This window comes from Erythrolamprus reginae, chromosome 1 (assembly GCF_031021105.1).
Source record: "Erythrolamprus reginae isolate rEryReg1 chromosome 1, rEryReg1.hap1, whole genome shotgun sequence".
Lineage (NCBI taxonomy): Eukaryota > Metazoa > Chordata > Lepidosauria > Squamata > Dipsadidae > Erythrolamprus > Erythrolamprus reginae.
This window is the reverse complement of record NC_091950.1, coordinates 263,863,110-263,878,664: the sequence shown is the minus strand read 5'-3', so window position 1 is coordinate 263,878,664 and position 15,555 is coordinate 263,863,110. Positions and strand designations below refer to the sequence as shown.

The 15,555-nt window shown below is 35.5% G+C and overlaps 1 protein-coding gene across 2 annotated transcripts in view; it reads left to right on the top strand.

Annotated features, from left to right (window-relative positions):
• The window catches only part of PXDN (peroxidasin), a 102,364-nt gene that overhangs the window by 41,620 nt on the left and 45,189 nt on the right, over window positions 1-15,555 (top strand). Inside the window, exons 3-5 of one of the 2 annotated variants that reach the window (XM_070732932.1) lie at window positions 4,154-4,225; window positions 7,982-8,053; window positions 14,400-14,471. In XM_070732932.1, coding sequence (XP_070589033.1) covers window positions 4,154-4,225; window positions 7,982-8,053; window positions 14,400-14,471 — 216 coding nt within the window. The remainder of the gene's footprint in view (window positions 1-4,153; window positions 4,226-7,981; window positions 8,054-14,399; window positions 14,472-15,555) is intronic. The other variant, XM_070732933.1, reaches the window with a different exon arrangement.

The window sequence follows — 15,555 nt, the reverse complement described above, 5'->3', positions numbered from 1 at the left end:
TTATCATCTCTAATTTTATTTGCTAGAACCTCAGTTGCCATTGCAAACAAGATGGGGGAAAGTGGACACCCCTGCTTAGTTCCATTTTGGATATTAATTTTCTCTGTTCTATTTCCATTTACCCTAATATAGGCCATATTATCCTTATAAATTTATTTTATAATTTGACAGAAATTTCCTCCCATATTTAATTCCTTACAAAGTTGAAACAGGTAATTATGATTAACTTTGTTGAATGCTTTGTACACATCTAACTTCAAAACACATAATTTCTTTTTGGTAGTGGTAGCATGGTGTAACACATTAACAACATTTCTAATTGGTTCGTGAATCTTTCTTCCTTTAACAAATCCATATTGGTCTTCACCAATTATTTTTGGTAAGATACTCTCTATCCTATTTGCTATAATTTTCATAAATATTTTATAGTCCTGGTTTAGTAAACTGATGGGGCGATGGGATCCCGGGTTTAACAAATCACGATCTGGTTTTGGAATAGTGATGATCTCGGATGTCTTCCATAACTGTGGAATATTAAAGGTTTGAAGTATGTTATTAAATAGTTTCACCAAATGAGGTAATAATTGTGTCCCAAAAGTCTTATAATATTCCCCCGTAAGTCCGTCTGGGCCTGGTGCTTTGGCAGGTTTCAATCCATTAACAACTCTAATAATTTCATCATTTGTTATTGTTCCGTTTAACATTTGTTTATCTTCATCAGTTAGTTTCTCCTTAGTCTCTATCTTTTGCAGAATAATCTGATCTTTTTTATATAACTCTTCATAAAACTCTTTCATTATTTTTTGCAATTCATCATTACTACGTTTTATAACACCTTTTTTGTCCCTTAATGCAACTATACAAGATTTTTCTTTTCTTTTTTTAAAATAATTTGCCATTTGTTTCATTGATTTATTGCCCCATCCCAAAATTTTCTGCTTTACAATCATTCTCATATTATTCCATATTTGTTGATCCATAAGTCTCAGTTGTTTTTTTTAAATTTTTAGTAAATTATTCCACTCCCTATTTCTTGTACTTTTCAATCTTTCTTGAGTTAACTCAATATCTTTAATTAATTTTTTCCTTTCTGTCTCACTTTTTTTTTAATATAAATTTCGGTACTGATACAATTCCCTCTCATAAAGGCCTTATGTGCATCCCAAATTGTTGATTGCTTCATATTTCCCGTATCATTTATTTTAAAATATTCAATCAATTCTTTTTGGAGTTTCAATTTATTTTCTTCTCTTCCTGACACAATAGGATTGTATCTCCATATTTTTTGTTTATTGTTTGAGTCAAATACAATTACTGCTAATAATGGGGCGTGGTCTGATAACCATATGCTTTCAGTTTCAGCTCTTTTAAGATATGCATTCCCGGTTTTGTTCATTAATATATAGTCGATGCAGCTAAACTTATGCCTAGCTGAATAAAACGTGGCTCTATTTGTCACTTCGGCATGAAGATCCATCATACCTAATTTATTTAATGGCAAATTATTTTTTCCCTGTTTCCCTGCTATCAGTTCAATATTGAAATCACCTGCCAAAATCACTGTACCTTCTGCAAAGTTATTCAATTTACGCTTTGTATTTAATATGAATTGCTTTGTGTTTACATTTGGGGCATAAATTACTGCTAATGTTATTACCTTATTATTCATTTTTCCTTTAACAAGTAACATCCTTCCCTCCTTGTCCCTTTTAGTCTGGGTCAATTCAAAGGGAACTCTTTTATTTATTAAAATTGCCACTCCTTTACTTTTATTATTATTGCTTCTGGACTCATATATCCCTCCCCAATCCTTACAGTTCGTTAATTTATCATCTCTTTTTCTCCCTTTATGTGCTTCTGATAAAAATAGAAAGTCTACTTTTTTATCCGTAGCCAGTTTCATGATTCTATAACATTTAATCTGTGACGACAAGCCGTTCACATTTAATGACATCAAAACTTTTTCACCCATTCCTTTTAATTATGTTTCTCTCCTCTGTAAAGCGAAGCATATTGGAAGATTCTTCATTTATAATCTTAAACCCCCATCCAAGTGCCCCTCCCTCAACATTCCCCCAGGGGGGAATCAATGGAAAAAATCTCCATTGGCTCCGAGAGGCACCCATGGCTTTGCTATCCCTCTAGTACGCTCTAACAAAAATACTCCTTTAAGAGTCAAATAGTAACCCTCAATCCGCTCCCCTATTCCTTCCTTTAAATATTGAAGGGAAAAGAATACCCAAAAAGTTAGTCAGCTGGGAACAACAACACCAGTTATACAATACAATACTTATTTCTTATTTCTTCTTTTGGCGTGTGACACGCCCCTCCTCCTTCTTTCCCTTCTCTCAGAGTAAAGCTAGTTCCTTTTCTAATGCGATGATTCTTTCCTCCTTCTCTTGGCTGCTGGGATCTCCTGTAGATAACAGAGGAATTGCTTCTCCCGTTGCTTCTCCCCCTTCAGCTTTAATTGTGTCTTTTGTTGACATTGCGTGCTGATTTATATCCAAATTTATTCCCAGCTGTCGAAGCATTTGCTTTCCTTCTTCCAGGGAACTCGCAAAATAAGTCTTGGCATCTTTGAAGATCAGGATCGTGGCTGGAAATTTCCATGTGTTACGCTGATTATTCTGATGGAGCATATTCGTTGCTGGTCTCATCTGATTTCTTGCCAGCAGCGTCTGAGCAGACAAATCTTTCAAGACATGGGCAAGAGAGCCTTTATAATGAAGATTTGGAGTCTGTTTGAGCTGTGTAAAAACTTCCACTGCTCTCCGCTCCAAGGCAAATCTTATCACAATATCTTTTTGATTGGGTAAATTCCGAGGACCGTAAACCCAATGGACTCTTTCAATTTCATCCAAGTCCACTGTAATTTTACTTTCCAGGAACCATTGGTAAATCAATTGGATTAATTTCTTATTTTCACTAAAATCCTGCTTAAAACCCCTCAATCGTAAGTTTGATCTCCTCTGCCAGTCCTCTAAATTGTTTATACGCTGCTCTTGTTTTTTCCTATCAGCCTCCAGTCTCAAGATCCTTATCTCCTGCTCTTTGGATTGAACTTTCAGTTCATTCATGCCATTTGTCATTTCTTTCATGGCTGATTGCATTTCTTTAAGTTGTTGCCCTACGTTACCAAATGCCTGGAGGAGTGTATCCATTTCCCCCCCCTAGATCTGGGATGGTTGCCATTTCCCTTTGTCGTTTTACTCACTTTTTTTAACAGTGAAGTTCTGGTCTGTAACTCCTCTTTTTAGCTGATCCAAGCAGGTTTTCCAAGTCTCTTTCAAGTTCTCTATCTCTTAATTCACTTTCACTTAGCTTGAGAGGGCTGTTGAGGGTTAAGATTTGTTTTCTCTAATCACATCTGGAGAGCGTTCCGTGGGAGCGTCTACTCTGGACGCATGCGCAAAGCCTTTTTTTCCGACCATTTTTCACACTTAAAATCATTATAGCATTCCCCTGGTCATATGATCAAAATTCAGACACTTGGCAACTGACTCATATTTATGTGGGTTGCAGTGTCTTGGGAGTCATGTGTTCATCTTTTGTAAATTTCTGACAAGAAAAGTCAATGAGATATACCAGATTCACTTAACAATGGTATTAACTGATTTAACAACTGCAGTGCAAAACTCACTCAACAAATGTCTCACTTAGCAACAGAATTTTTTGGGATCAATATTGGTCATAAGTCAAGGATTACTGTATTGATAGATTTTGTTTCAGCTTTCTTTAACTGTTGCCCTCCAGAGTTGGTGGGGCAGCAGCTATTTGAAGTTCAAGCCACCATATACATTACAGCTACAGTAGGCAGTATTAATAGAAATCACAAAGGCCAAAATACAAAGCGGGGGCAACCAACCAAATTGTTACTAATAACTGAGCACGTTCTTCCCATCAGATGCTAATAATAGTCAGAGAGCAATAGTAGTGATTTTGCCATTGAATGTAAAAGCATATTTTGAATGTTGTACTTACTCTAGTTATCTTCCTGAAAAAGAGGTGTTCAGATTAATGTTTTGGAATAAAGAATCTGGCCCATACTTCATTTTCAATGTGATTTTGAGAAAACCCTGTTATTGTTATTTTGTAATTAATTGTTATAATTCATCTGTGGAAAAATACTTCTTTTTATTTTATATCCTAGACTCCTCAACAATAATCACATTAAAAGAATACCAACTGGAGCATTTGAAGACCTTGAAAATCTAAAATATCTGTAAGTGCAAACATATTCTCAGACATATTTTGATATAAAGTGTGTGTTGTGCACTAGGTCTGTGCACGTTGACTATTGTTTCCTTAATCAAGGATTCTTTGGTTTCTTTTAAGCCTCCCCCTTGTCTTTGCTGTAGCCAGAAGTATTACAGATGGCAACTTCTTCTTAGCACTTATAAACATTTTCCCTAGCTGTAGGAAGCTTCTATGTAAGAGCTGTGTACATCCAAAGTCTCTTGGCTTTTGAAGCTTATTGGGATATTGAGGAAAGTTTGCAAAGCAATACCTCTTCATACTTTTAGAAGTACCATCTACATTGTTTTCTGAATGAGCTTCAAGGCAGAAGTTCGCCCAAACCTTCACTAAAACAAAACACACTTTAGAATTTTCACAGCTCAATTACACAATTTGAAAACCCTAAATAACTTTAGATGACAAAAAAGAGCTGGGATTACTATAGATTTTTCTTAACGTTTCTGCAATTTTTTCTATTAATAAAGATTAGTATTTAGTATTACAGTGATCCCTCGAGTTTCGCGATCTCGAGTTTCGCTAAACGCTATATCGCGAGTTTTCAACCCGGAAGTAAACAACACCATCTGCGCATGCGTGCCTTTTTTCTATGGCCACGCATGCGTAGATGGTGGAGTTTCCCGCCGGGCAGATAAGCTGCTGGGCGGCTTCCCTGGGTCTTCCCCCTCTTGCCCCGGTAAGACCCCAGCGGCGGCGTGGGCAGGCAGGCGGTGCGCGCGCGCTTAGGGAAACCCCAGCTCCGCTTCCCAGCTGGGAAGCCGCCCCAGCAACGCACGTGCACTTGGGGACATCCCAGCTCTGCTTCCCAGCTGGGAAGCGGCCCCAGCAACGGCGTGGGCGGGCGGGCGGCACGCGCACGGGGAAACCCCAGGCGCGAGCAACAGGGTGGGCGGGCGAAGGGCGGGCGGCGGTGGAAGTAAAAACACCATCTGCGCATGCGCAGATGGTGTTTTTACTTCCGCACCGCTACTTCGCGAAAAATCGATTATCGCAAGGGGTCCTGGAACGGAACCCTCGCGATGATCGAGGGACCACTGTATTTCTTAAGGTTCTTAAAATAATGTTTGTAGCATAGTATTTTCAAGGCACGGTAAAAGCTTAATTAACATCATAGTAAAAATTAATAGATAAACATACATATTAATATTAATGTTAGTATGACATCATAGCAATCCCAAACTGTGTTATGTGGGTTTCTGAGTTTCCTATTTATGTTTTTTCAGTTAGGGAGTGTGAGTAGTTTATTCTCCTACAATGATATAATTGCAAAGATGAGAATTAAAAATAGGCTCTTGTGGCCAGAATTATGAAAGAAAACTAATCTTACATTTGAATGTACCATATTTATTGGAGTATAAGACGTACCCCCCCAAAAGAGGGTGGAAATGTCGGTGCGTCTTATACACTGAATACAGATTTATTATTATTATTATTATTATTATTATTATTATTATTATTATTATTATTATTATTATTTATTAGATTTGTATGCCGCCCCTCTCCGTAGACTCAGGGTGGCATTGGGATATTGGGATATTGGGATATTGAGGAAAGTTTGCAAAGCAATACCTCTTCACTTTTAGATGTACCATCTACACTGTTTTCTGAATGAGCTTCAAGGCAATGAGCTTCATGCATTTTGGCTGTGCCAAAGCCGCCCCCTCCCCACATCCCATTTTTGGACAGAGGGTCTGGGAAGCCTGCAGAGTCCCTGGGTACTGGGGGATGGCAAAAAATGGGCCATATTTCGGCCATTTTTTCCACAAAAATGGGGTAGATAAAGAATTTGGGAAGCCTGCAGAGAGCTCCTGGGGACTGGGGAAAGGCAGAGCCTGTATCTGTCTTTTATTTAGGCATTTCTGAAAAAAACTACTTCCCACATATACATTTATTCAACTCCTTTATTTTTTGGAGTATAAGGCGCAACAGAGTATAAGATGCATCTTAGTTTTCGGAGAGGAAAATAAGGAAAAAAGAGGCAAAGAGCCTATTTACCAGAAGGAACTGATTATCGGCCTCCCAACCATCAGTGATTCAGGTTACAAATAAGTGGCAACAGGGTATGGCAATCCCTGCAGTCTGAAACTATTTGCTGTTTGTGCTAAAACTGAAAGTGAAACTAAAACTGCAAGGAAGCAAATTGCTGGGAGGTAGAGGCAGATTATTATTTTCTTGTAATAATCAGGCTGTGCGGAAACAGGCAGTATGTTGTTTGCTGCAAGGAGGTAAGTCAAATTATTAGACTTATTTTTAAAAGACTGATTTATTATTGTTCTAGACAACTCAACAAAATGAAGAAGCTTTTTAAAATAAATGCTTGATCTGAAGAGAGATCAATTTTAACAGTATCTGTACAAGTATAGTCTGAGATGTAACAAGTGTCCTGTTGTAGTATTAAGATAAGGCAGCTGAGTTAGACCCTGACTTAGTCATGTTTGGAGGAGTTAGTGTGACTACATTTAAGGAAACTTTCTGACATTAATATACTGCCATAATGTACAGAGTTGGAGGGGACTTTGCAATCACCTGATCTAACAGGAGACCCTTTTATATATCATTGTCCTGATGGTACTAATATTTAAGAAAATTCTATAGTCTGCAAAAATCATAAAATACTGTAATGAATCTTTTAGATAAATGTATTTATAAAAACTTGGAATTCAGTTTTTCAGACAGTAGAACAGCCTCAGTATGTAATTAACTATGTTGAGATGGAAATATTTTAATACTATCCCAATTTAATATTCTATCAGCAGGACATTTTTTTTTTTACAATTCTATGGAAAAATCCACCCAAAACATAATTACCAACATGTTTTAAAACATTAAAGAAGCTAGACTTGATAACAAATAAATCTTTCATTTCTGGAAAGCACTGTGCTGCTATATTTATTTAGCATTAAATTATCTGTAAATTATTTTATTGATATGATTAAACAATCAATTTAGTTAATAAATACAAAAGGATTGCAATTGTACCAACCATTAACCATTAACCATTTCACTGTGCTTGTGATATTTTATTTTTCATTTGTATTATCATATTTTATATCATGTCAGAGCTTTTTATGCATTCCTGTAATGAAGTTGTACTTTGTTAATAATCAAACTCTTGTACAGTTACATTTGTTAGTTGACTTCCTAAATTCTTCTCAATGACATTTTTTGTTCTGTGGCTTCTTTAACTAAGATTAAAAGTTTATTTTGATAGAATTGTTATGCTATATATCCGATAATGTATTTATTTGAAAATTTCAAATTATTAATGTTTTGAAGAAAAACAACTAATAATCCATTAGTTCAGGAAAGCTCATTCTCCATATTGAACAGTACTAAAAACATAGTTACAAGAGATTAACATAAATTACCTTAGTCCTATAAATTTTTGTATGTACTTCTGTAATCAAGATGGAAACTTTAGTCATCATTATTTTAGATCTATGTCAATATACATTCCCAGGCCTCTTCTGAAGCTGTCTTCTCAAATAGAATTGAAAGCTATTTGTTGATTACACTTGAAGTCCAGCAGTTTTCTGTTTGTATGCTAAAGCTTCTGACCAACACTCTCAAATAAAAAGTGTTCTGTTGTGTACACATGTCTTGTTTTGTTGTGCTTTCCATTGTGTATTTGAAAAACTGTCCTCACATTTCAACTTAATTCCTTCACGCATCAATGTAACACTTGTTTGTGTATACTAATATTACTGATTATTTCTTGTTTCAGCTATTTGTACAAGAATGAAATCCAGTCAATTGACAGGCAAGCATTTAAAGGACTTGCCTCTCTAGAACAACTGTAAGTGCCTTTTCTCTACTGTGCTGTCATCTGTTTGGTTGCCTCAGAGAAAAAGTGCACGTTTTCCAGTATTTCTTGTCTGCATGCCTTCTTGCATGATTGCACGGAAGGGGTTTATGGTCCAGTGTGGTTGCAATCACTGGCATGCAGAAAGCATATTTGTCAAGTATGTCATTTCTGTGTTTGCATTTAATTTTATATATCATTTGTATTTCAAGACAATCATCTGACAGTTTCTAAGGACAAGCATAATTTTAGCACCAAACATAGCATAAGCATAAGAATTAGTGCTCCTATTTCTACAAACAATTTATAGTTTTGAAAAATAGAGAATAGATACATAGAGTAATAACCAAAATCCAGACAAATATTCCACTGTCTACAGCTTACATATTCAGCTTATTCCATTAGTCATTCAAATGGTTGAACTGTTTCTGGATATCGAGGGAGTAGTGTTTAAATTATACCCTGTAATTTTTATATTTGATGATAAATTCAATCATAATATTGCAAATAATTAGCTTTTAAAAAGGCCCACTATATTACCTTCCTACCTCAAATAATCAGAGATAATAGAAATGGCAGTTGAGAGTTCATTCTTTAGAGTTCATTAAAAGGACTTGATTCCACATTGCTGATTTCTGTCATTTAGTGCCATCCCAATAAAAAGTATTTCACTTAATAATACTGTACATGGTATATATGATGATACTTGCTTAAATGAACTGCGGCTTCAAGGAAGACTTTGAAACCTCCATATTAGTGGGTATAAGCAAACCACCATATATTTATTGGCTTTTATTTTTAAAAAAAGCAAACTATCATTCTAGGTGTCTAGTAAAAGCTACAGTGACATCATTAACATCATAACACTTTTGAGCAAGTCATCACACCATTTTTTTAAAAAAAAACATTTTACAACCTGTTGAATATATTGTACCAAATTATCTGTATTTTAAAATGGTTCCATTTACATTGATCGGGACCTAATTTTGATTATTCTGACATAGTAAGAGCAATGGATGGTCAGAATTTGAATATCATAAAACTGACGACATTTCATTCTGATCCATCCCAATCACTCTGAAAATAAGCAAGCACATTCCCAGGTTTTCTCTCTACCTTCCATCTTCTGATTGCTAAACCAGGATATTTTATTTGGAAATTAAACTTAAAGCCATTTTGGGGGCATATTTTTTTACATTACTGGTACTGTATTTCTTAAAACATGTGTAGCCTACATTTGCACAAAATAGGATTGTTGCTTTCATCATTGTCATTGTCAAAATAGTATATGTATTTCAAATAATTGTATAGTTTACATAGAACTTATGTGCATTTTAATGAACTCTATTATGGTGCAGACATTCTATTTTTTCTTGCTTGGATGCATCTAGTGGCATGATCAATAAACTGTCTATTGTTTAATATATTAGCCTATCTTAGCATCCTTTTAAACTCTCTTTGCAAGCTAGAATCATAGGATTATCCACTGCTGACAAACCCTGGCTTTTGGGGAGCCACAAAGCAGGGCTTGGCATGCGTTGAAGCAAACAATTTCCTTTTCCGTGTGTGTTTGCAAAAAGAGCCAAATAAGAATGATTCTTTGTAAAACCGCATGCAAAGACATCACACTATGTAAATTGAAGAAATATTCCAGCATTAAAGTCTTCCTAAGTTTGATATACTTCATTGATATAAAAATATATTGTTAATAGTTAACAGATTGGCTGTGAATACGTTTTTGAGCATGAGTGGTTTAACACCAGAAACATTCTCATGAAGTTGATCTCAGATCCACCAGCCTTATTTTCTTAGTAATAGAATCCCAGACGCTTAATTCTGGCATGGACTATTTGATACTTAGTTTAAAAGAAAAAACAGCTTATGACTTCTGCCAAACTTGTAAAATATGCTTGTTACTCAAAGCAAATCCCTTTTTTTTCCCATTTGGATTTTTTTCAGGGTTTGAAAAATAATAATGCAATTATTATTAGATATGCATGATAGTACTTTATATTGCATGTAAGTGCTTAATAAAAAAGTCAGAAACAGCGTTCAATAGAATCTGATTTTATTATGTTGAATATTTACTGCCGGTATTCATTGTTCTCAATTATTGCAAAACTTCCTTCCTGAGTTTATTCACTTTCATTTAATATGGAATAAATGAAGTAAATGCATAAATGAGGTTGATTGGAAAGGCAAATGTTCTTCATGAATCTTTTGTTTTCAAAGTGTCTGAATTCAAAAACTTTACCATAAGAAAGTTGCTGCTTATTTTGACCTCTTCATCCTTCTGCCCCTCCTACAATTTTCAAGAAGATATGAATGAAGAAGCCAAATTGAAATTAATATACCACTTTTCTTCCCCTCTGTCACAGCACCTTTATATGGTAACATGAATTCAATGAGACATTTTGAATTTCATCTTCAGTTCGGAAGCATGCAAATATTTCTATCCTAACATGTACCTCAGGTTGTGGTTTCTGATTTTAGGGCCTCTTTAATAAACCCTTAATTTCCCTTTACATCTTCTACACTTAAGGTGTAGCTATGGTGGCGTAGCTATGGTAGAATAAGGAAACTAGTAAAAAAAACCAACCATGGTAAATCTAAATCTAGTTTGCAGAATTAGTATAGAGATGACAAAAGTTGTGCTGCATAGAGGACTTTATTAAGGTTATACCACCCCACAACATCTACTTCACTGTGTATGCATTTTTATTAAAACAGAAGGTGGTTCTGTTGTGGAGCTTTTACTTGCAGCCTGATGTTTTTCCAAAGACATAGGCTGAGATGTACAATATCTCTTATAATAGTTGAGGCAGGATATGACAGGCAGAGGGGAACTGCGAGCTAACTTTTCCATATCCCCTGTGGACGCTTGCAAATTCTCCATCAGTAGCAAGCCCTGAAGAGAAAGGATTACCGTATTTTTCGGTGTATTAGACATACCTTTTTCCTCCCCCAAATAAGCTGATAATTAGGGTGTGTCTTATACACTGAATGTAGCTTTTCCCCCCAGCCCTAACTAGCTGCTAAGGATCTTCCCAGTTTTTACCTTGCAGCCTCTCATATTGTTTCTCTCTGTGAAGAATGTTTTCCAAGCCCTAAGTCTTTGTAGGGTGTGTTTCATTACTCTAACTTACTCTGAGTAAGTTTCTTTCTAGCCCTAACCAGGTGGTAACAATGTTCCCAGCTCTTACCACTTGCAAGCTCTTTCATTGTTAATTTCTGCCAAAAATGTATTCCAAACCCTGCCTTTGATTTTTTTTCATTCTCTATTTGCTACAAATGTTTCTTTCTAGCCCTAACCAGGTGCTAAGGATGTTCCCAGGTCTTACCACTTGCAAGCTCTTTCATTGTTCATTTCGGCCAAGAATGTATTCCAAAACCTGTCTTTGTAGGGTTTTTTTTCATTTACTTGCTCCAGATATTTCTTTCCAGCCCTAACCAGGTGCTATTAATGTACCCAAGCTCTTTCATTGTTACTCTCTGTGAAGAATGTTTTCAAGCCCTAAGTCTTTGCAGGGTTTGTTTCATTACTCTAACTTGCTCTGAGTAAGTTTCTTTCAGCTCTTTCACTGTTACTCTCGGCAAAGAAGAATGTTTTCCAAGCCCTAAATCTTTGCAGGGTTTTTTTCATTGCTCTACTTGCAATGCAAGGGAGCTCTGAGGAAGCTATCTGCTGGGGTGTGAGTTCAGATGGCAATGGCTAGCTTTCCACCTGGTTCTTTTCTTTTAAAGAGAGAGCGAGAGAGAAGGGGGTGGGTGAATAACAAGCTTCTCCAGAGAAAGAAATGTGTATCTACCATCAATTGCAATACAAAGACAGAAAGACAGAAAGAAAGACAGAATTACACTGTGGAAAGCTAGTCACCCCCAGCCAAACTCACACTACAGCCAATCCCATAACCTTCATTAGATTTTCCTCAGCTGGGCTTGGCTTCCCACTCATGGCTGCTATGTCTTCAGACCCTGGAGTTGTCATGCAGTTGCAAGCAATGCCAGCTTTAAGTCCAGCTAGAGCAGAAGGGGGTGTGAATCTGAACCATGGAGTGGGTGGGTATGCGGGGGAGAGAACCAGGAGGAGAGCCGAGTCTGGCATGACTGATGGAGGAATTCTGGGAGTTAAAGTCCACAAGTCTTAAAGCTGCAAGTTGGAAGACCCCACGTTAGAGGTTAGGAATGCAAGGATCTTCAAACCTGGCAAGTTTAAGGTTTGTGGACTTTAACTCCCATTTCTGAGCTAGCATGACTGGTGGAGGAATTCTGGGAGTTGAAGTCCACAAGTCTTAAACCTGTCAAGTTTGAAGACACCTGAGTTAGAGGTTAGGAGTGCAAGGGTCTTCAAACCTGGCAAGTTTAAGGCTTGTGGATTTCAACTCCCATTTCTGAGCTAGGATGACTGGTGGAAGAATTCTGGGAACTGAAGTCCACAAGTCCTGAAGCTGTCAAGTTTGAAGTTTGTAAAACGTGTACATGGTTTTTAAAAGTATACTTGGTTTTTAAAGGTATACATGGTTGTAAAAAAGTATTCTGCTACACTGGTATTTTATTAAACAATATAATATTACACCATTTGGTTCAGAATGCTTTTTTCCTTGTTTTCCTCCTCTAACATCTAGGTGTGTCTTATACACCAAAAAATATGGTAACTGCTAGTATTGATATGAAGATTGAATGCAAGTAATTAAGCATTCTTTCTAGACTTTGCTTCTGTAAGCATCCCTGAATTCTTGTTATTTCAATCTCACAGATTTGGAAATAGATACTTGCTGTGGATAACTAGTTTACTCGTTTGCATATCTTCTTTCCTTACTGTCAGCAAATTTTCATTATATTTTTCTACTTTGGATTCTCTTCTGAGAAGAGAAAACCAATATCTACCAAACTTGCAACCGGTATCACTTAAGTGGCAATACTAGGAAAATAATGCTCCTCTTTTACCTGTTCAGGTGTTCCATGGATGTGATATATTCATTTTAGCTTCTTTTCCTAAATATTTGGACTTTCTTGCATGAACAGAAAGAGTTAGGATTTTATTTCTGACTGTTTAAATGCAAGAAGAATTCTAAGGGGATTTTAGTTCCTACTAGCTAAGAAATTATTAGCTATTTTCGTTCCTACTAGCTAAGAAACTAATGTCTAAAAGGCAATTGTGAGCACAATTGCCTTTTAGACATTAGTGTTCAACCTAGTGAAATTGGGAATAAGAAATACAGAGCTTAAAACATTTTGGGGTGAGACAAGTGATTGTCTATCCCCTTCCATGCTTTTTTCACATATTTTCCCATCCTTTTTGGGTATAATATCTAAAATGGACATCATAGTCACCATAATAGGAACACAGCTCTTCATCCCATAGAGCTGAACTGCAATTGACAGCTTATATTCCATATTCTGCTTTATAGCAATAGCATAGCAAGAGCACTTAGACTTATATACCACCACATAGTACTTTAATGTGCTCTCTGAGCAGTTTACAATGGCAGCCTATTGCCCCCAACCTCAGTCCTCATTTTATTGACTTCGGAAGGATGGAAGGCTGAACCAACTTTGAGCTGGTCAGGATTGAACTCCTGGCCATGGGCAATTTGCAGTACTGCATTCTAATCATTGTGCCCCATGGCTTGTATTAATTGCCTATACTTTATTACTTTTTCTTGTTTTGAATTTATAAACCATTCTTATGTATAATTCATGTTCTATGTAATGAAGAATTGGGTTTAAATATCTAATCATATTTAAACTGAAGCTTTGTGACTAAAGAAGAAATGTACACCTGGTTAACAATGCTAAACCCTAGTTGGTTTTGGCTTAGCACTTTGTGGGAAGACAGACAGTTATCATTTGAAAATCATGGTTTCATGGCTTAGCCTGTTGCATTAACTTACCAATTGGAGTTTATTCAGTAATAATTAAGCAAACAAGGACAATATGATATGAAATCCCAGTCATACAATTACATTTCTTACTTGTTTATCTTTTTTAAAAAAAGCTGGAGAAAGAAATCTCAATGGGCAGAATATATTTATCAACCATTAAAATTATTCATACATAATATATAAAGTATTGATAATACTGTATATGTTAACTTTTACCATTATTTTTAGTGTGTAAGCTTAATTCTCAAGCTGTTAATTATAATAAATTTGTGCGGAATTACATAAATATGAGGTAATCTATATGTTATCACTAATTTTCAGGCAAAAGCTGAGGTTAGGATCTAGCTTTATTTGAACATTTTAAAAATAGATTTTAGTTTGAATTATTATTATCATCATCATGTTATTTCTTTTTCTATATACTCTTATTCTCTCTCTCTCTAACCTTTTAACAGTTATCTGCACTTTAACCAGATTGAAACATTGGAGCCAGAATCATTCACCCATCTTCCCAAACTTGAAAGATTGTAAGTGTTTTTCTTTCACTCATATGTTACCTTTTTTAAGCCTATGAAGTAACAGTACAGTATTTCCATATAACACTTAGAAGCATCATTTAAATTTCTGCTCAAACTTGGCTTAGATCTAAGCTTTTTAGGATTTATGCAGATCTATTTTTAATAGTAATTTTATTAAAGATTACAGTTAGAAAAATAAAAACTTATAGAAACTGAAAACTTAGATTAATAAAAAGAAAAAGTTGAAGATATGGAAAAGAAAGAAACTAGAGAACAAGAAAAGAAAGAAAAAGAATAAGTTTAAAAAAAGGAAATATATAAAAATGATTTCTCCCTTCGTCACAAGTGTAACCAATTTTAGTAACTTATCATCTTCTATTAAAATATAGCAATTGATCTCTTCTTCCCATATCCCATTTCTTATGTATAAACTAGTCCTGCATTATCATTTTAGCCTTGACCAAATTCATCAATTGTATAGTCCTTTTTTTATTTTGAACAATCTTAATCTCTTATTTATTAAAAATGTATGCCATCCTCTGCACAGTTTACAGTTTACAGATGATAAAAAATAAATAGAAAAGCAATTAAAATAGGACTCTGCAAAATTTTGACCCTGAACAATAAAACAGGACTAACTAATGTGATACATGCTTGTTGTCTGAATGTGAATGAATGATTTTTAATGTTCTAGGATTTTTACAGTAGTTAGTTATATTAATTGGATTTTAGGTTTTTGATATTGTATACTATTTTTTTATTATGTTGTGAGCCTCCCCAAGTCTTTGGAGAAGGGTGGCATACAAATCCAATTAAAAAGAAAGAAAGAAGGAAGGAAGGAAGGAAGGAAAGAAAGAAAGAAAGAAAGAAAGAAAGAAAGAGATGGACAGCAAAAGGATGATGCTTCCTCAGCTGGTCAAACACTTCCAGTGGTAAATGCCCCTCAGAATCCCACAGTAAAACCACGTTTTAATACCTTTCCAGGAGGCCAAAAGCATGGGAGCAGTTCTCAGTTCTGGTTATATTATTAGAATCTTTTATTTATATGCAAAAAATAATAAAATAGATATTGTAGATTAAACCATCATACCCA